Raw genomic sequence first — 17,141 nt, 5'->3', positions numbered from 1 at the left:
GACCAGCTGCGGTTCCCCAGGCCCTGCTCTCACACTGAGCAGTAGTAAAGATCACCCCAAAAAACGGGAAAGACAGCATTTCCTGCTGGTGGGAACCCCAGCAGGTGCAGCCACCTGCAGAGCAGCGTGGAGGGTCCTCAAGAGCTGCCCTGCGACCCAGCGACGGCACCGCGGGGGATTCACCCCAAGGATACAGGTGCAGCCAAACACCGGGACACCCCCCCCATGCTCACAGCAGCAGCGCCCGCAGGAGCCCGACGGCAGGAGGAGCGGTGCCCCCGGGATGGTGGAGCGAGGAGACGGGTCCCCAAGTCAGTGGGCTGCCCCGCGCCAGCAGGAAGGACGGGTCTCGACATTTGCAGCGACATGCACGGAGCTGGAAGGGAAGCTGCAGAGTGAGCCCGGGGCCTCGCTCACGGGGCACATGAGAAACAGGGGCGCGGGGAGGGGGGCGATGAAACAAGACCAACCAGAGAGACTCTTAAGCACAGGAAACAAGCTGGGGGCTGCAGGGGGCGGGGGGGGGGGGGGGGCCGGGGGAGGGGCGGGGAGATGGGGTGAGTGCCGGGAGCCCCGGGAGACCCACGGGTCCCTGACCTCTGCCTCCGAGACTGACATTACGTGTTAATTAACTGATTTTAAATAGAATAAAAATTTTAGAACTTTTTAAAAATTAAAAAAAAAAAGATAGCACTCTTTCTGAGCCTTTAAAAACTACCCAATTCCTAAGCCTGAGGAGGAACACCGGGGAATCGCCGCTTTCTCACGGAGGCAAGTCCGGGACGCTGAGAACCCCAGCGGCTCCGAGCTGTAAGGAGAGGCATCCCCGCGTGGCCTTGGGAACAGCAGGGGGACCTGGGAGCCCCAGTGCGCGTGGCCTGGAGGCCGGATGCCCAGCAGAGGGGATCGGGGTCCGCTGGGACCCGCCCCACCGGCTGGATTCGCAGAAGCAAATGCGCCCAGGGCGGAAGGGTTGTTTGTGCAGAGGCCGCCCCCTGCTCGGGGCCCTTCACCCCGGAGACCTGTGACGGGAGCAGGGACAAGGAGCACCTGGCAGCGGCCGGGGCAGCGGGGTCCACGCAGCCATGAGCTCGGGCCGCGGCCACACCCAGGGCCCTGCACCTGCACTGTGAGGGTCCTAACCTGGGCCCCGGGGACGCGGGAGATGAGCGAGGGCCAGCTTCCACCTCCCGGAGCAGAGGAGCCTCCGGGTGGCGGGCACAGGGTGGGGGGCCTGCAGGGGAGGAGGCTGCCTGGGATCCCCCACGGGTACCCCTTGGGGTCTCCCAGCTCAGGCCTCAGGCTCCGAGGAGACGCGTCGACACGGAAGGTGTGGGGAGCCAGCGAGGCCGCGGGGCTGGAGAGTCCCCGTCTGTGGGGACGTTGTGCGCGGCCCGGGGGGTCAGCCAGCCTGTCCGGGCCGGGGCCACAGCGGCGTCCTTACGGGAGCCCAGGCCGGCCTCTCCCCAGGCATGACCAAGAGCCGGCCTGCCGCGAGCTCCGCTGACTCTCGGGAGGACGGGGAGCACCTCCCAGGGTCCTCTTCCTCCGGCCAGGACGCCAGCAGATCCCACGAGGACGCAGTTTGACTCGACATCTGGAAAATGACTTCACAGAAGCACAGACGGCACGAGCACTGCGGGCCGCAGGCGACCCGGAGTCCACGCCAGAGGGCAGGCTCTGGGTGCGGCCCCGGGACCCCAAGCCCAGCGGGAGGCGGCCGAAGCACCCCCGGGTGGCGACCATCGGCCCCATGCGAGGTGGACAAGGGGGACGACCGTCCCTGCCGCATGTGGGGCCAGCGCCAACACCGGCACGTGCCGAGCCCTTGCTGCCGCCGACCTTGGGCCCCGAGAGCGCACGCGCCCGTCTCCGTCGAACATGACGCAGCCGCTCAGTCAGCCTGTGGCCCAGGTCCACGCCACCCGCCAGGGACCCGGCGCCGTGAGGGCTGTCGGGGCCTCTCACGGGGGTTCCGGAGCGTGCGGACCCCGCACTGCGGGCCCAGGACAAGGTGAGCCCCGCGGGCCGAGCTCTGGGCAAACCACGCACGGACTCCTGTGGCCTCAACGTCTGCACGCCTCCTTGCAAGCTCTGCACATGCATTTCTCTGGGTCGCCTCCTTGGTGGTCACGGCCCCCCTGGGAGGGAAGACTCAGGAGACCAAGGTGTCGAACCATCAGCGCCCGGCCCCAGGCCGCAGGGGGGCAGCGGGTATGTGCTCATGCGTGGAGGGCTCGTCGGGGGCCCGTGTCCCCCTTTCTGTTCCAGAACCTGCGTTTGGGACTCCGGGGCTGAGAGTGGTGGAAACTCCGTGAGGCCAAGATGGGGTGGGAGCTCCAGCCCACAGCCCCCGCCCCCCGCCCCCGGGAGCCCCTGGCGGCACCGTGACATCGGGGTGCAGGGGAACGGTGCGGTACTTGGTGAGGCCCACTCCAAGGGCCGGTGGGCCAGGGCCGGGGGCTCACTTGCCCTGCACCCAGCCCCACAGGGCCTCCCTGACCTCCCTGTTCCTCAGGGTGTAAATGAAGGGGTTCAGCACCGGGGTCACAGCGGTGTTGAGCACGGTGACGGCCTTGGTGAGGTCCAGCGAGCTCTCCGCCGACGTCCTCACGTGCAGGAAGATGGTGGAGCCATACCAGACGAGGACCACAGTGAGGTGGGAGGAGCAGGTGGAGAAGGCCCTGCACCGCCCCTCGCCGGCCGGGATCCTGACGACGGTGGCGATGATGCAGGCGTAGGAGAGCAGCGTGACGGAGCAGGAGCCCAGGATGACGCAGAAGGCGATGCCGAAGGACGCCAGCTCCACCACGCGCGTGTCGCTGCAGGACAGCGCGATCCAGGGCGCGATGTCGCAGAAGAAGTGGTTGATGACGCGGGCGCCGCAGAAGGAGAGGCGGGCGATGAGGGCGGCGGGCACGGCGATGGCCGAGAAGCCGCACAGCCAGCAGCCGAGCGCCAGGCGGGCGCACAGGCCGGGCGTCATGACGCTGCCATAGCGCAGCGGCCGGCAGATGGCCAGGTAGCGGTCGTAGGCCATCGCGGCCAGCAGGAAGTACTCCGTGCAGCCCAGCGAGAACACGAAGTACATCTGCGCCGCGCAGCCGGCCGGGGAGATGGCTCCGCGGCGGGAGGCGAGCGTGGCCAGGGCCTTGGGCACGCAGGCCGTGGTGAACCAGACCTCCAGGAAGGCCAGGTGGCAGAGGAAGAAGTACATGGGCGTCCGGAGGCGCGGGTGCGCCCCGACCAGGCCGATGATGGCCAGGTTGCCCGCCACCGCCAGCACGTACATGAGCAGGAAGAGGACGAAGAGCCCCACGTGCAGCCCCAGCGGCCCCGGGAAGCCCAGCAGGATGAAGGGCTCCTGCGCAGACTGGTTCTGGCTGCGGCCCCAGGCCATGGGCACCGTGGGGACAGGGACCCTCCCGCCGGGGCCAGGGACCGCCCACCCCGAGCCCAGAGGTGAGAGCCGGGGCCGGGCCGGTCCCTTCTCTTTGGGGTCTACTCACCTCGTCTATGGTCCCAGGACTGCGGCCAGACCTGGGTCCCCGTGGGGGCGACGGGGCCACGGGCCTCCCCTCCGCAGGGACACTGCTCACAAGGACACTGGACCCAGGTTATCAGGGCTTCCCACCTGGGGGGACAGCGCCTCGTTCCAGACCCTTCTCACCTGGGGGTCCTCACTCTAGACTCAAGAAGCCTGGGAAAGGACACGAATTGTCAAGTTTTCACAAATGAAATTATGTGTGGCCCAATTTTTAGCATTTGCATCCAATAAAGCAGATTGATTCCTGGTGAGACATCCTTACCTGTGCCCAGTAGCCCCCACCCCGGCCACACCCAACACAACCGTCCGAGGTCGCCCAGGGGCCCCGCTCCCCTCCCCTGGGGCTGTCACCCCCACTACCGGGCCGAGGCCCCAAGTGTGAAATTGCAGCTGCCTCACGAGCGCCCCCTCCTGGCTGGATGCTGGGGGGGCACTTGGGGGGCACTTGCTGGAAGGGGGGGTGCCTGAGGGTGGTGCCTGCAGGGGAGGGCGCGGGGCTGTGGCACCTGTCGGGGGGCTCTTTGGGAGCTGAGCTGCCTCCCGGGGTGCCCGACGCCTCTGCACAAGGGCCAGGGCCCCCACCCCGCGGGCAGCCCTGGTGAGCATCGAGGGGGGCAGAGCCGGCTGCGAGCAGGAGAGCGGCGGGCAAGGGTTCCCAGGCGGCGGAGGCTGGGCGCACTCTGGGAGCCGGCACGCAGGCGCCCGTCCCCCTCCCCCCCATCAGGCGTCCCCCTCTCCCACAGGCACCCTCCTCCCCCGTGCAAGCACCTGCCTCCCCACCCAGTCACCCCCCCCCCAGGAGCAGGTGCACATACCACGCACCTAGAGGGTGGGCAGGCACACCCACGGGCCTGGGCTCACACATGTGTGCACACCCGCTACCGACCGGCCCTGGAACACTCCCCCTGGCTCCGGGTGGGCCGGGGGTCCCCCGCTGCATCCCCCCACGGCGCATCAGCAAAGCCCCCCCAGCAGCAGCCCACGCTCAGCAGCTCGGGCAGCGAGGTCCCGCGAAGGCCAAACCCCAGGTCGCCTGTCCCCAGGCCCAGCGGGGCGCCCGGCGGGTCCTGTCCTGGAAGAAGCCGTCTTTCCGGCAGGGCCCCCATGACTCCATTTCGGGGGGCTGGAGTGCCTCTCAGTGCCGCCCCCAGGACTCAGAGGGGCGACCCAAGCCCTGGGCACCGCAGCCCCGGAGGGCAGGCCGGCCAGCCTCGCGCTCGACCGGGGCGCTGGGTCCTGACGCGGGAACCGGGGCTGTTTCCTCTGCCTCGACGCCAGGTCGGGCCTCAGCTAGGAACCGTCTTCGCTGCTGAGGGTGCCCGCGTGGACAGGAGGCGTCGGCTCATCCTGCCAGCCAGGGCACCCCGGTTCTGCAGGCCCCAGTGGCCGTTCCTCCCACGTCCCCGAGCGAGGACAGCAGGCCAAGGCCACCGTGGAGGAGCGCCAGGCCCCGGAAGCGTGCGCATCTCACACGGGGTCCCTCACGAGTCCGACTCGGGACACCCCTCGTGAGGGACGACAGGGCTGGGGAACCCACCTGCCCAGGTCAGCTTGGGGGGCTCAGCACGGTCGGGGTCACTCACCCGAGGTCTGAGCAGTTCCAGGAGCCCCCGAAGGAGGGTGAGCGTGGGAAGGCCCAGGGACTGTCGGGCGGGGGCGCTGCCTGGGGCCCGCAGACACTCTGACTTGCCAGTGGGGTTCCCTTGCTGTCCACCGCCGACCTCCTGACACGCAGCGAGGAGGAACAGAGCGGGGGGCTCGAGAGCGGCCCCACGCAGCCCGGCTCATCCAGGGCGGGGCCGGGAGGCAGCTCTGGCCGCCCAAGAAATGGCCTGGTCCCCCAACAACACCCCCGGGGGCGGCCCCCAGCCCATCGTGGGTCCCGAGCCTGCAGGACGGCGCTGCCCGGGGACCCCGACTCTGCTCATTCACACTGGCCAGAGCCCCAGCGCCCCTGCCTCCGGGACGAGGCCCGAGGTGCCCGTGCCGAGCCGCCCTCACCCCCAGCTGAGGCTGCAGTGCCCCCTCCCGGCTTCTCCTCCGACGGGGACGCCCCCCAAGGCCCAGGTGACCGTCAGCTCCCACCTGCCACCATGCTCAGGCGCACGGTCCGGGCTGCACACGCATCTGAGGCGGGCGGCAAGGGGACCCCCTCCCTGGAGCCCCCACCTGCCCGCTAGTGGGGAGAGCAGAGGGCAGCCCTCCAACACCGGATTACTTCTGCCCTCCCCCGGCCTCCCCCGGGCTCAGGCCTGTAAGGACCCTCCCGATAATCACGCAGCTGCCGCGGGGCCCTAGGGGCCGGCGAGGTCCCTGGGCTTTGCCTGGCGCCCGTTTCTCACCCGCAGCTCAAGCCTCTCCCCCGGGCCCAGCGGCGCACCTGGCCTGTCTACACGGAGCGCCCACGCTACGGGAACACTGGTGGCCCCCGGCGCCCCGGGGCATGACCCAGCCGTGCACTACACACCGGGTACTCATGGCAGGTGCTCTGTGCCTGGTTCCCCGTCTGTAAGCTGTGCCTCAGTTTCCCCCTCTGTAAACAGGGAGTTGGCTGCAGGCTGATAAGCAAAGGGCGGCTGCCCCACTCCCTGCCCCCACGGAGCTTTCTGGAAAGAGCTGCCTCAGCAAGAGCCAAGCTGGGGCTGTTTGCTGCCAGGCAGCCTCCCCGGTGTCCCCACACCCGCTGCCCCGCGAGGCCGGGAGGAAACTATGACACGGGGGGAAGGGCTGCTGTCAGCAAGGTGGCCTGGAGCAAAGGCCTGTGGCTGGGCCGCACCCCGGGGGGCGCGCTCGGGGCTGCATCCGGCTGCCTGCAGTCACTCGGGCCCGGGATCAGGGCGGGCACCCCGGGCGGTGGGGGGAGCGTGCTCCCCCGAGCCTCAGCCTGCTGCCCTCACCAGCACCAGCCGGGGCGGGGCCTGACGAGGCCCCAGGGACATGGGCCCACTGACCCCGCCGACCTGCCCTGGCATGGCGTGTCACACTGCCCCGGGGACTCGGGGCCACCGCGGGCACTGCCACACAGGTGTCTGGGCTCCCCTAATTGGGAGCTCGTTAAAAGTTGGCGGAGGGGCTCCCTGGAGGCAGCCGCGTTGCCTCATCAGCTGGCGCCAAGGCCGGGACTGCGCGGGGCCGGGAGGGCGGAGCGCCCGCCGCATCCGGACCCTTGTCAGCGCCCGCGTCTCGTGTCATTATTACGGTGCTGTCGACGGACCGGAGAGCCCGCGGTGGCCGTGAGGTCGCCATCAGCTGAGCCTCCCCCACGCGCGAGCCCGCGGGGACAGCTGGGCTGTTACCGACCTGCCGTCACCAGCGGCTTTTTTCCTATTTCCAACAAGGTCCCAACCAGAGAGGAAATCTGTGATCCCCCCCACCCCCCGCGACAGGACCCTGAGAGGTGACGAGGCCCGGGGCCTACGCCTGGAGAGCCCCTTCCCCGGCCCCCCTCGACTGCCTTCTCCGCGAGGGGCCACACTCTCCTCCATTTGCTCTGCGGGGGTCGCGGCGAGGACGAGCCATCGGGGGCCATGAGGACGCCCTCACAGGATGCGAACCCGGCGGCGGCATGAAACGGGCCCGTCCTGACACCGAGACCCGGAGGCCCGGAGGGCGGGGGCTGTGACCAGCACAGCAGACGCGGACTTCCAAGGGCGCCGGTCGCCCGCCGGGGTGGCACAGGGTCAGGAGGGGCCTGCAGGCGAGACGGAGGGGCCGCCCACTCGAGCTTCCTTCACGCCCTGCAGCAGGCGGGTGGCTGAGCGTCCCTGGCCCTGCGAGTGCGAGTGTGAGCTCGACTGCGAGTGCAGCAGGCCCCACCCGCGGCCCCGGGCCCAGTGGGGAGTTTGCTGGGGCCCCTGAGGCGGTTCCACAAACTCCGTGGGCGACTGAGAGCAACACACACCTGTGACCTCACGGCGGGTTAGCAGCTTGGCCCCGATGCCGCGCGCTGGGCAGGGTGTGAGCAGGAGCAGCTTCGCCCCGGGCAGTCTGTCTGCTAGGCTGTCCCCACCCCCACCCCCCGCGGCCCTGACCCCCCCCACGGCCACACCTCCTCCGACTGACCGCCTGCCCCGGGCCCCACTCCGAGGACCCCCCAGGACCGGCACCCCCTGGGTCGGCTGACGGCCCTGCCCCAGCAGCCATGCCGCGGACACAGCGCACCGGCCCAGGGAGTGACACGCCCGTGTGCGGGGAGGGCCGTGCTTCCCCGCGGGGCACAGAAAGCCCCACCGGGCCTGTGGGGAGGCCGGCCTGGCGGGTCTCCTGGGGACCCGTGGGCGCCCGAGACCCCGGCCGTTGCCGGAGGCGTTGACAGCTCGGAAAGAAGTTTCGTGTCCGGACACGTGAAAGGAACCGTCGGAGACAAAGCAGCCATGATTGAACGACGGCCGAGTTGTGATGAGAGTGACCTGTCCTTCGGCAGTCGTGCAAAAACCCCAGTGGGCGGCTTACGGTCCCAGGTCCTCCGCGACTGTTGGTTTTATTGTTTAAGGTGATCAACGCACTCTTTGTGGGCCTGTAGCCCCGCAGCCGCCCAGCCTGGAGTCACCCCTGCGAGCCTCCCCCCTCCTCGTGGAGGTGCTCACGGCACCCAGCCCTCCCCTGCAGCCCAGGGGCAGCCCCCCAGCTCCTGCACCCCGACCTGCCTCCACCCCACCCGCCACATCACGACCGGCTCCTGGATCCCACGGGTGCTGGGCCACCGGTTGTCTGGCCACCAACAGGGCCGCTCTGGGGTGGTTGTAAATGTCCCCTGGGGAGGCCATGAAGACGGATTTGGGGGACAAAACAATGACACCCCCTGCTGCCCTCGGAAGCTCTGCACACAGTATCTCCTCCCAGTTGTGACGTCCTCAGAGTTGAGCAGAAGCCCGCACCCCTTTGCTCTCACCGGCAAATCCGCAGTCCCTTCCCGGAAGGTGGGTGCGCGTCCAGAGGGCCCCCAGACACCGCAGAGCAGGGACGCGGGCAACCGGTCACGTGCACCAAGTGCAAACATGCAGCTGCCAAGTGCAGGTGCGGGGACCACAGGAACCAGCCTGAATGGCGTGACCCCAGGTCCCGGGATCGAGCCCCCGTCGGGTCCCTGCAGGGAGCCTGCTTCTCCCTCTGCCTGGGTCTCTCCTCTCTCTGCATCTCATGAATACATAAGTAAGATTTTTTTTTAAAAAATGCCCAAGAGTAGACAAAACAGGAGAATCGCTGCTAATAAGATGCCGGAAACACCACTGTTGCTACGCCACCGCCGGCTCTAAGTGGATAATCCTTGAGATTCCCTGAAGGAGGCGAAACAGGGAAAACACGCACCCCCACTGCTCATGCTCTGTGCGCTGCTTGTGACCCACCGTTCCGAGGTCACCGCTCGGGGGCACGTCGGTCACCAGCGTGACTGGCATTAATCCCGTTTGGACAAACGTGACTTAGATGAGTATGTGTGTGTGCGCGTGTGGTTCAGCATGTTAGTTTGTTACAGGAAATCCTTGCGGTTTTTTGCTTTTTGGGGGTTTTTTCTGGAGACAGAGCGAGCACGGCAGGAGCACAGGGAGAGACTCCCAAGCAGGCTCCGCGCGGGACCCGACATAGGGCTGGATGTCACAGCCCTGACATCACGACCTGAGCCCAAATCAAGTCAGACACGTGACCCCTGGGCCACGCAGGCGTCCTACGGGAAAACTCTTTTTAAGTGAAGTGGTTTATCATGAACCGGTGCAGGCCTGTCTGCATGAGCTGCTGACATCGTCCTTCCATGACCGTGCCTGGGTCCGGCCCGTGCGTGCTTGTGTACGTGTCTGTGTGTCTGGGTTTCCACGTCTGTACTTGGGCGTCTCGGCGTCAGACACGTGAGTGCTGGTGAGCGACGGAGGCTGCAGAGCGCACACCCCGGAGGGTCGGAGCTTCCCAGACCCAGCGGCCCCGTGCCAGGGAGCCCCGTGGGCCGGGGGGGGGGACACCGTCCAGGGTGCTGGCAGCCCTCTGACCAGCACCACGCAGACGCCTCCCGGCCCCACCCTCAGGATCCACACAGCACTGGCCCTGCCCGGGGAAGCCCAGAGCGCACTGGCCTCCCGGGACCTCACACCAGGGAGCCCCAAACAAAGCTCCCCCCGCAGCTGCTGAGCCTGGTCCGACCAAAGCCCCTCAGGCCCAGCCCACCTTCTCCGCACCTCTTGCCCGAGAACCTCAGAGAGCGTGAACCTCACCTGAGACCTCCCACCGCCTGCACCAAGATCCCGAGACGCTGCGCGGTTGGCAGAGCGATGGCTGGGAGACCCGGGCAGAGGTGGGGACAGGAGTGCCCTGCGGCCGGCAGGAGGAGGTCCCCCTCTTCGTCAACCACAATATGTTAAAAACAAAAACTGATCACACTTGGTGACAAAGGTCTGCCTGGTGCAGGGGCGTCCGCTCCTGAAGGACACGCTCAGAGCACGGTCTCTGAAACAGGCTCTGGGGAGCGGCCAACTGTGACGCATGACAGTGGGCGCAGCAGATGCCCGGGGAAGGAGACCCCGCTCAGCGCTGGAAGGTGACCTGAGACAAATATGCCTGCGAGCATCAAACCAGGCACAGTAATCAACTCCAGATGCAAATTTTTTTAGGAAAGATGGAAGACTTTTTTTTTTAAGATTTTATTTATTTATTCATGAAAGACACACATAGAGAGAGAGAGAGAGAGGCAGAGACACAGGCAGAGGGAGAAGCAGGCTCCATGCAGGGAGCCTGACGGGGGACTCGATCCCGGGTCTCCAGGATCACACCCCGGGCTGAAGGCAGCGCTAAACCGCTGCACCATTGTGACAAGAAATTAATGAAGACCCAAATACGGGGGTGCCCAGGCGGCGCAGTTGGTTAAGCAACAGAGTTTTGGTTTCAGCTCAGGTTGTGACCTCAGGGTCGTGGGATCAAGGCCCACACAGGGCTCCACTCTCAGCACAGAGTCTGCTTGGGTTTCTCTCTCCCTCTCCCTCTGCCCCTCCTCTTGTATGCTCTCTCTCTTTCTCTAGAATAAATAAATAAATGTGAATACATAGAAAGACAACCCATATTCGTGGAGCAGATGACTCAAGAGTGTTGATCTTGCCAATGCCACCCAAAGTGACCTACAGACTCAATGCAATCCCTATCAGAATAACAATGACAGATTGTTAAGTCCCAGTAGTTCATTTTCGCTTTTGTTTCCCTCGCCCTTGGAGACGTGTCTAGCAAGGAGCTGCTGAGGACAAAGTCTGTAGCCAAAGGTTGCTGCCTGTGTTCTCCTCTAGGATTTTGACTGATTCTTTTATCACGTTTAGGTCTTTTACCCATTTTGAGTCTATCTTTGTGTGTGGTGTGAGGAAATGGTCCAGTTTCATTCTCCTGCATGTGGCTGCCCAGTCTTCCCAGCACCATTTGTTGAAGAGACTGTCCTTCCAGGGGAGAGTCTTTTCTGCTTTGTCAAAGATGAGTTGACCACAGAGTTGGGGGTCCACGTCTGGGTTCCCTATTCTGTTCCATTGATCGCTGTGTCTGTTTTTTGTGCCAGGACCACACAATCTTGATGATCACAGCTTCCTAACACAGCTTGATGTCCACAATTGTGATGCCCCTGGCATTGGTTTTCTTTTTCAACATTCCTTTGGCTATTTGGGGTCTTGTCTGCTTCCATATAAATTTTAGGATTGTTTGTCCCAGCTCTGTGAAAAATGTTGGTGGTATTTTGATAGGGGTTGCATCGACTGTGTAGATTGCCCTGTAACATAGACATTTTCACAATATTTGTTCTTCCAACCCATGAGCATGGAATGTTTTTCCATCACCTTGTGTCTTCTTCAATCTCCTTCATAAGTGTTCTGTAATTTTCAGAGTACAGATCCTTTACCTCTTTGGTTAGGTTTATTCCTAGCTATGTTGTGGTTTTTGGTGTAAATGGGATAGATGCCTTCATCTCTCTTGTTTCTGTCTCATTAGTGTATAGAAATGTAACTGATTTCTGTGTATTGATTTTGTATCCTGCCACTTTGTTGAATTCCCATATCAGCTCTAGCAATTTTATCCTGGAGTCTTTTGGGTTTTAAATATAGAGTATCATGTTATCTGTGAAGAGTGGAAGTTTGACTTCTTCTTTGCCCATTTGAATGCCTTTTATTTCTTTTAGTTGCCTGATTGCTGAGGCTGGGACTTCTAGTACTATGTTGACTAGCAGTGGTGAGAGTGGACATCCCTGTCTTGCTCCCGATCTTAGGGGAAAGGCTCCCAGTGCTTCCCCATTGAGAAGGATATTTGCCGTGGGCTTTTCATAGATGGCTTTTAAGATGCTGAGGAATGTTCCCTCTATCCTGACACTCTGAAGAGTTTTGATCAGGAATGGATGCTGTATTTTGTCAAATGCTTTCTCTGTATCTATTGAGAGGATCCTATGGTTCTTGTTTTTTCTCTTATTGATGTGATCTATCACGTTGATTGTTTTACGAGTGTTGAACCAGCCTTGCATCCCGGGGATAAATCCCACTTGGTCGTGGTGAATAATCCTCTTAATGTACTATTGGATCCTATTGGCTAGTATCTTGCTGAGAATTTTTGCATCCGTGTTCATCTGGGATATTGGTCTGTAATTCTCCTTTTTGGTGGGGTCTTGGTCTGGTTTTGGAACTTCATCAAGATAAAAGGCTTTTGCACAGCAAAGGAAACAATCAACAAAACTTAATGGCAACCTATGGAATGGGAGAAGATATATGCAAATGTCTTATCGGATAAAGGGCTAGTATCCAAAATCTATAAAGAACTTATCAAACTCAACACCCACCAAAAAAAATCCAGTCAAGAAATGGGCAGAAGATATGACAAGGCATTTCTCCAAAGAAGACATATAAGTGGACAACAGACACATGAAAAAATGTCCAACATCGCTCAATATCAGGGAAATATGAACCAAAACCACAATGAGATCCCACCTCACACCTGTCAGAATGTCTAAAATTAACAACCCAAGAAACGGCAGGTGAGGATGCAGAGAGAGGGGCACTGTCTTACGCTGTTGGTAGGAATGCAATTTGGTGCAGCCACTCTGGAAAACAGTATGAAGGTTCCTTATGAAGTTAAAAATAGAGCTACCCTACATCCCAGCAATTGCACTACTGGGTATTTGCCCAAAGGATACAATGATTCACAGGGGCACCTGCACCCCCGTGTTCACAGCAGCCATGTCCACAATAGCCAAACTGGGAGGAGCCCAGATGTCCATCGACAGATGAATGGATAAAGAAGACATGGTATACATACATACGATGAAATATTATCCAGTTATCAAAAAGAAAAAAATCTTGCCATTTTCAATGACATGGATGGAACTAGAAGGCATTATGCTAAGTGAAATGAGTCAATCAGAGAAAAACAAATACCATCTGATTTCACTCATATATGGAATTTAAGAAACAAAACAGATGAACATAGGGAAGGGAAGGAAAAATAAGATAAGATGAAATTAAAGAGGGAGACAAACTGGAGGAGACTCAACTCTAGGAAACAAACTGAGGGTTGCTGGAGGGGAGGTGGGGGGATGGGGTAACTGGGTGATGGACATTAAAGAGGGCACTTGATGGGATAAGCACCGGGTGTTATATGCAACTGATGAATCACTAAATTCTACTCCTGAAACTAATAATACAGTATATGTTAACTAAATTGAATTTAAATAAATAATTTTTTAAAGAATAGCAATATCCTTTTTCTTTTTTTTTTTCCAAAATTGAGAAAACTGATTCCCAAATCAAATGGATTAGCAATGGTCCAGAATAGCCCCAGCAATCTTGAAAAAAAAAATTGTAGGACTTACAACTCTTAATTTCAAAACTTACTACAAAGCTATAGTAATCAAGAGTGTGGTACTGGCATAAGGATAGACACACAGACCAATGGAATAGATTCAAGAGATAAAAAATAACCCCACACATCTACGATCAACCAATTTTTGACAAAAGTATCAAGACCATTCCATAGGGAAAGAATAGCCTCGCCAACAAAAGGGCTGGCACAACTGAACATCTACCTGCAGAAGAATGAGGTTGGAACCCTACCTCACACCATATATCAAAATTAACTCAAAAAGGATCAATGATGAAAATATATTAGTTAAAACTATAAAACTCATTGAAGAAAATATGAGTAAATCTTTATGACCTTGAGTTTGCAAAAGGACTCTTACATATGACACCAAGAGCAACTGGAGTTCATAAAAATTTAAAACTTTTGTGCATCAGAGAATACTCTCAAGAAATTGAAATGATAACTCACAAAACGGGGTGAAATATTTACAAATCTATGTCCAATAAGGGTCTAGTATCCAGAATACATTAAAAAAAAAACCCTCTTACAACTCAAAACCTAAAAGACAAACAATTTAACTTAAAAATGGGCAAAGGGGGCAGCCCAGGTGGCTCAGTGGTTTAGCGCCGCCTTCAGCCCAGGGCGTGATCCCAGGGTTCTGGGATCGAGTCCCACATCCGGCTCCCTGCAGGGAGCCTGCTTCTCCCTCTGCCTGTGTCTCTGCCTCTCTCTGTGTGTCTCTTATGAATAAATAAATAAAATCTTAAAAAAAAAAATACTTGCCATGGAATATTATCCAGTCATAAAAAGGAGTGAAGTACTGGTCCATGCTACAACGCGAACAAACTTGGAAAACAGAGCTAAAGGAAAGATGCCAGACACAAAACGCTACATACTGTATGATTCCACTTATATGAAATATCTAGGATACAAAGCAAATTGGTGACAGCCAGGCCGGAGCAGGAGGAAGGAGGAATGGGGCACAGAGCTTCCTCTGGGGGTGATGAGAACATGCTGAAGTCAGACAGAGACAACAGTGGCACAACATCACCAAATCCTGCTGGACCGCACGTTCTCAGTAGTTCATGTTATGCTGTGTGAATTTCACTTCAGGAAAAAAAAAATGAAAAAGAAAAAGATGCCACAAACAAGGAAATCTTAAAACATTTCCATGAAGGTATAGATGCAACTATTCTAACCCCAGAGTAGTCAAGAATGTCCTTAAAAAAGAATGTGTATTTTTAAAAAAATTTTTTTAAAGAATGTGAATCAAAAAAGAAAAAACTTTTATTTTTTTAAAAGATTTTATTTCCTTATTCATGAGAGACACAGAGAGAGATAGATAGAGAGAGAGGTAGGGACACAGGCAGAGGGAGAAGCAGGCTCCACGCAGGGAGCCCGACGTAGGACTCCATCCCGGGACTCCAGGATCACGCCCTGGGCCGAAGACGGCGCTAAACTGCTGAGCCAAAAAATAAAAAAAATAAATAAATAAATAAATAAACTGCTGAGCCACCCAGGGATCCCCAAAGAAAACATTTTTAATTGACAACAATCATTATTTATTAACTTCATTCTACACTTTAAGACACAGGGAGAATGCTTTATCAATTTCCATTTCTTAGAACATCTCGGGTATAGCCCAGAGGGCATACCCACTGGCAAGTGGATTGATGAGGCATCTGTATGAAAGCAGGTCTACAAAGGAGACAGTCTCATGTAGTGGGTAAGAGCTCGGACTCTGGAATCAGAAAAGCTGATTCTAATTCCCATTCACTGCCTAGCCCCTGTGTCACCATGGGTGGATGGCCTCAGTTCCATCTCTAAAATTAGGGATGATAACCCTATTTACCTCACCAGATGGTTGCAGAAATAAAATGAGAATGCATCACAGATACCGTTTACAATGCCTGGCTTATAGTCCAGCCCTCGACAAATGTTAGCTATTATTATTGAGCAAGAAGACAAATCGTAAAAGGAAATTTTTTAATTTCTGAAAATTTGTTAAAATTAAGGCCTTTATTTAAGGGGAACCTGGGTGGCTCAGTTGGCTAAGCGTCCAACTCTTGATATTGGCTCGGGTCATGACCTCAAGGTCTTGGGGTCAAGTCCAGTGTCAGGCTCCGTGCTGGACTTGGAGCCTGCTTAAGGCTCTCTCTCGCTCTCTCTCTCTCTCTCTCTCTCTCTCTCTCTCCTCCCTCAAAGAACAAAAAACCTTTAAAACCTGACCAAAGAAGATACACAGATGGAAGAAAAGCATATGAAAAGATGGTCAACAAAGATGTTGCTAGAATATTGCACAACTAAAATATTGCACAATTAAAACAACGAGATATGACTACATGCCTATAAGAATGGCTAAAATTCAAAAACCTGACAATGCAAAGTGCTGGTAAGGATACAGAGCAACATTGCTGGTAGGAAGGCAAAACCCTAAAGCCACTTTGGGGGATGGTTCGGCAGCTTCTTATGCAGCTAAACATACTCTTGTCATAAGATCCAACAATCACATTCTCAGATACTTACCCAGCTGATTTGAACACTTACGCCCACACAAAAAACTGCACATGGATGTTGATAGTAGCTTTATCCATAATCACTCAAAGCTAGAAGCAACCAGCATGTCCTTTAATAGGTGAATGGATAGTCTGGAAAGTCTGTATACTGTACGATTCCGATTATATGACTTTTCCAAAGTCAAAACTATGAGGACGGTGTAATGATCAGTTCAGGGGAAGGAGAGTGTTTAGTAGGTAAAGCTCAGAGGACTTTCAGGGCAGGGAGACTATTCCATACCCTAGTGTAATGGTGGGTACGTGATGCTTGCTGAAACCCATTACACTTTACCACACAAGAAGTGAATTTTGATGTATGTAAATTTTTTAAGAATCAGGGCAGCCCGGGTGGCTCACTAGTTTAGCGCCGCCTTCAGCCCAGGGCATGATCCTGGAGTCCCGGGATCAAGTCCCATGTCGGGCTCCCTGCATGGAGCCTGCTTCTCCCTCTGCCTGTGTCTCTGCCTCTCTCTCTCTCTCTCTCTCTGTCTCTCCCTATTTTCATGAATGAATGAATGAATAAATAAAATGTTTTTGGGATGTCTGGGGGGCTCAGCAGTTGAGCGTCTGCCTTTGGCTCAGGGCGTGACCCTGGGGTCCCGGGATCGAGTCCTACGTCGGGCTCCCTGCATGGAGCCTGCTTCTCCCTCTGTGTGTGTCTCTGCCTTTCTCTGTGTGTCTCATGAATAAATAAATAAAATCTAAATAAATAAATAGATAGATAAATAAATAAATAAAAAACCAACAACACAAGGAGACACCAGAAAAAACTTTTTAGAGCAACAGTTTCTCAAAGTCTGTACCCAGTGCAAGGCGGTGTGGCCACGTTGGACCAGCCTGGCAGCTCCTCACAGAGCTGAACACACTCTCATGTAACCCACACTTACATTCGCACGGGAAAATGTAAGCAACTGTTTATAGTGACTTAGTTCGTAATCAGCAAAAACTGGAAACAGCCCAGGTACCTCGGCTGGTCTTCCACGCAGGGGACGCACGCAGCAGCCTGGCTGAGCCACGAAGGGAGCGCACTAAGGGAGCCAGGCTCAAAATGGGACACGCTCTTTTGATCCTATTTATATAACATTCTGGAAAAGTCAAAATTACAGGAACAGAAAACAGATTTGCCAGGCACCGGGGACGGGGAGGTTTATTCACCAAGGGGCGGGCAGCAGGGAGGGAAACTTGGAAGATGGAACCTTTGTATATTTTTATTGCGGTGGTGCTTATACGACTATGTGCAT

The 17,141-nt window shown here is 57.3% G+C and overlaps 1 protein-coding gene across 1 annotated transcript; it reads right to left on the bottom strand.

Moving 5' to 3' along the window:
• Positions 1-2,437: 2,437 nt before the first annotated feature.
• Positions 2,438-3,400, bottom strand: LOC119877682 (olfactory receptor 287-like). Its single transcript, XM_038577991.1, has one exon. The coding sequence runs from the start codon at positions 3,398-3,400 to the stop codon at positions 2,465-2,467; it is 936 nt and encodes a 311-aa protein (XP_038433919.1). The 3' UTR covers positions 2,438-2,464.
• Between the last annotated feature and the right edge of the window lie 13,741 nt (positions 3,401-17,141).

The sequence above is a fragment of the Canis lupus genome, chromosome 28 (assembly GCF_011100685.1).
Source record: "Canis lupus familiaris isolate Mischka breed German Shepherd chromosome 28, alternate assembly UU_Cfam_GSD_1.0, whole genome shotgun sequence".
Classification (NCBI taxonomy): Eukaryota; Metazoa; Chordata; class Mammalia; order Carnivora; family Canidae; genus Canis; species Canis lupus.
The sequence above is the reverse complement of the archived record's forward strand: the minus strand, read 5'-3'. Positions and strand labels throughout refer to the sequence as shown.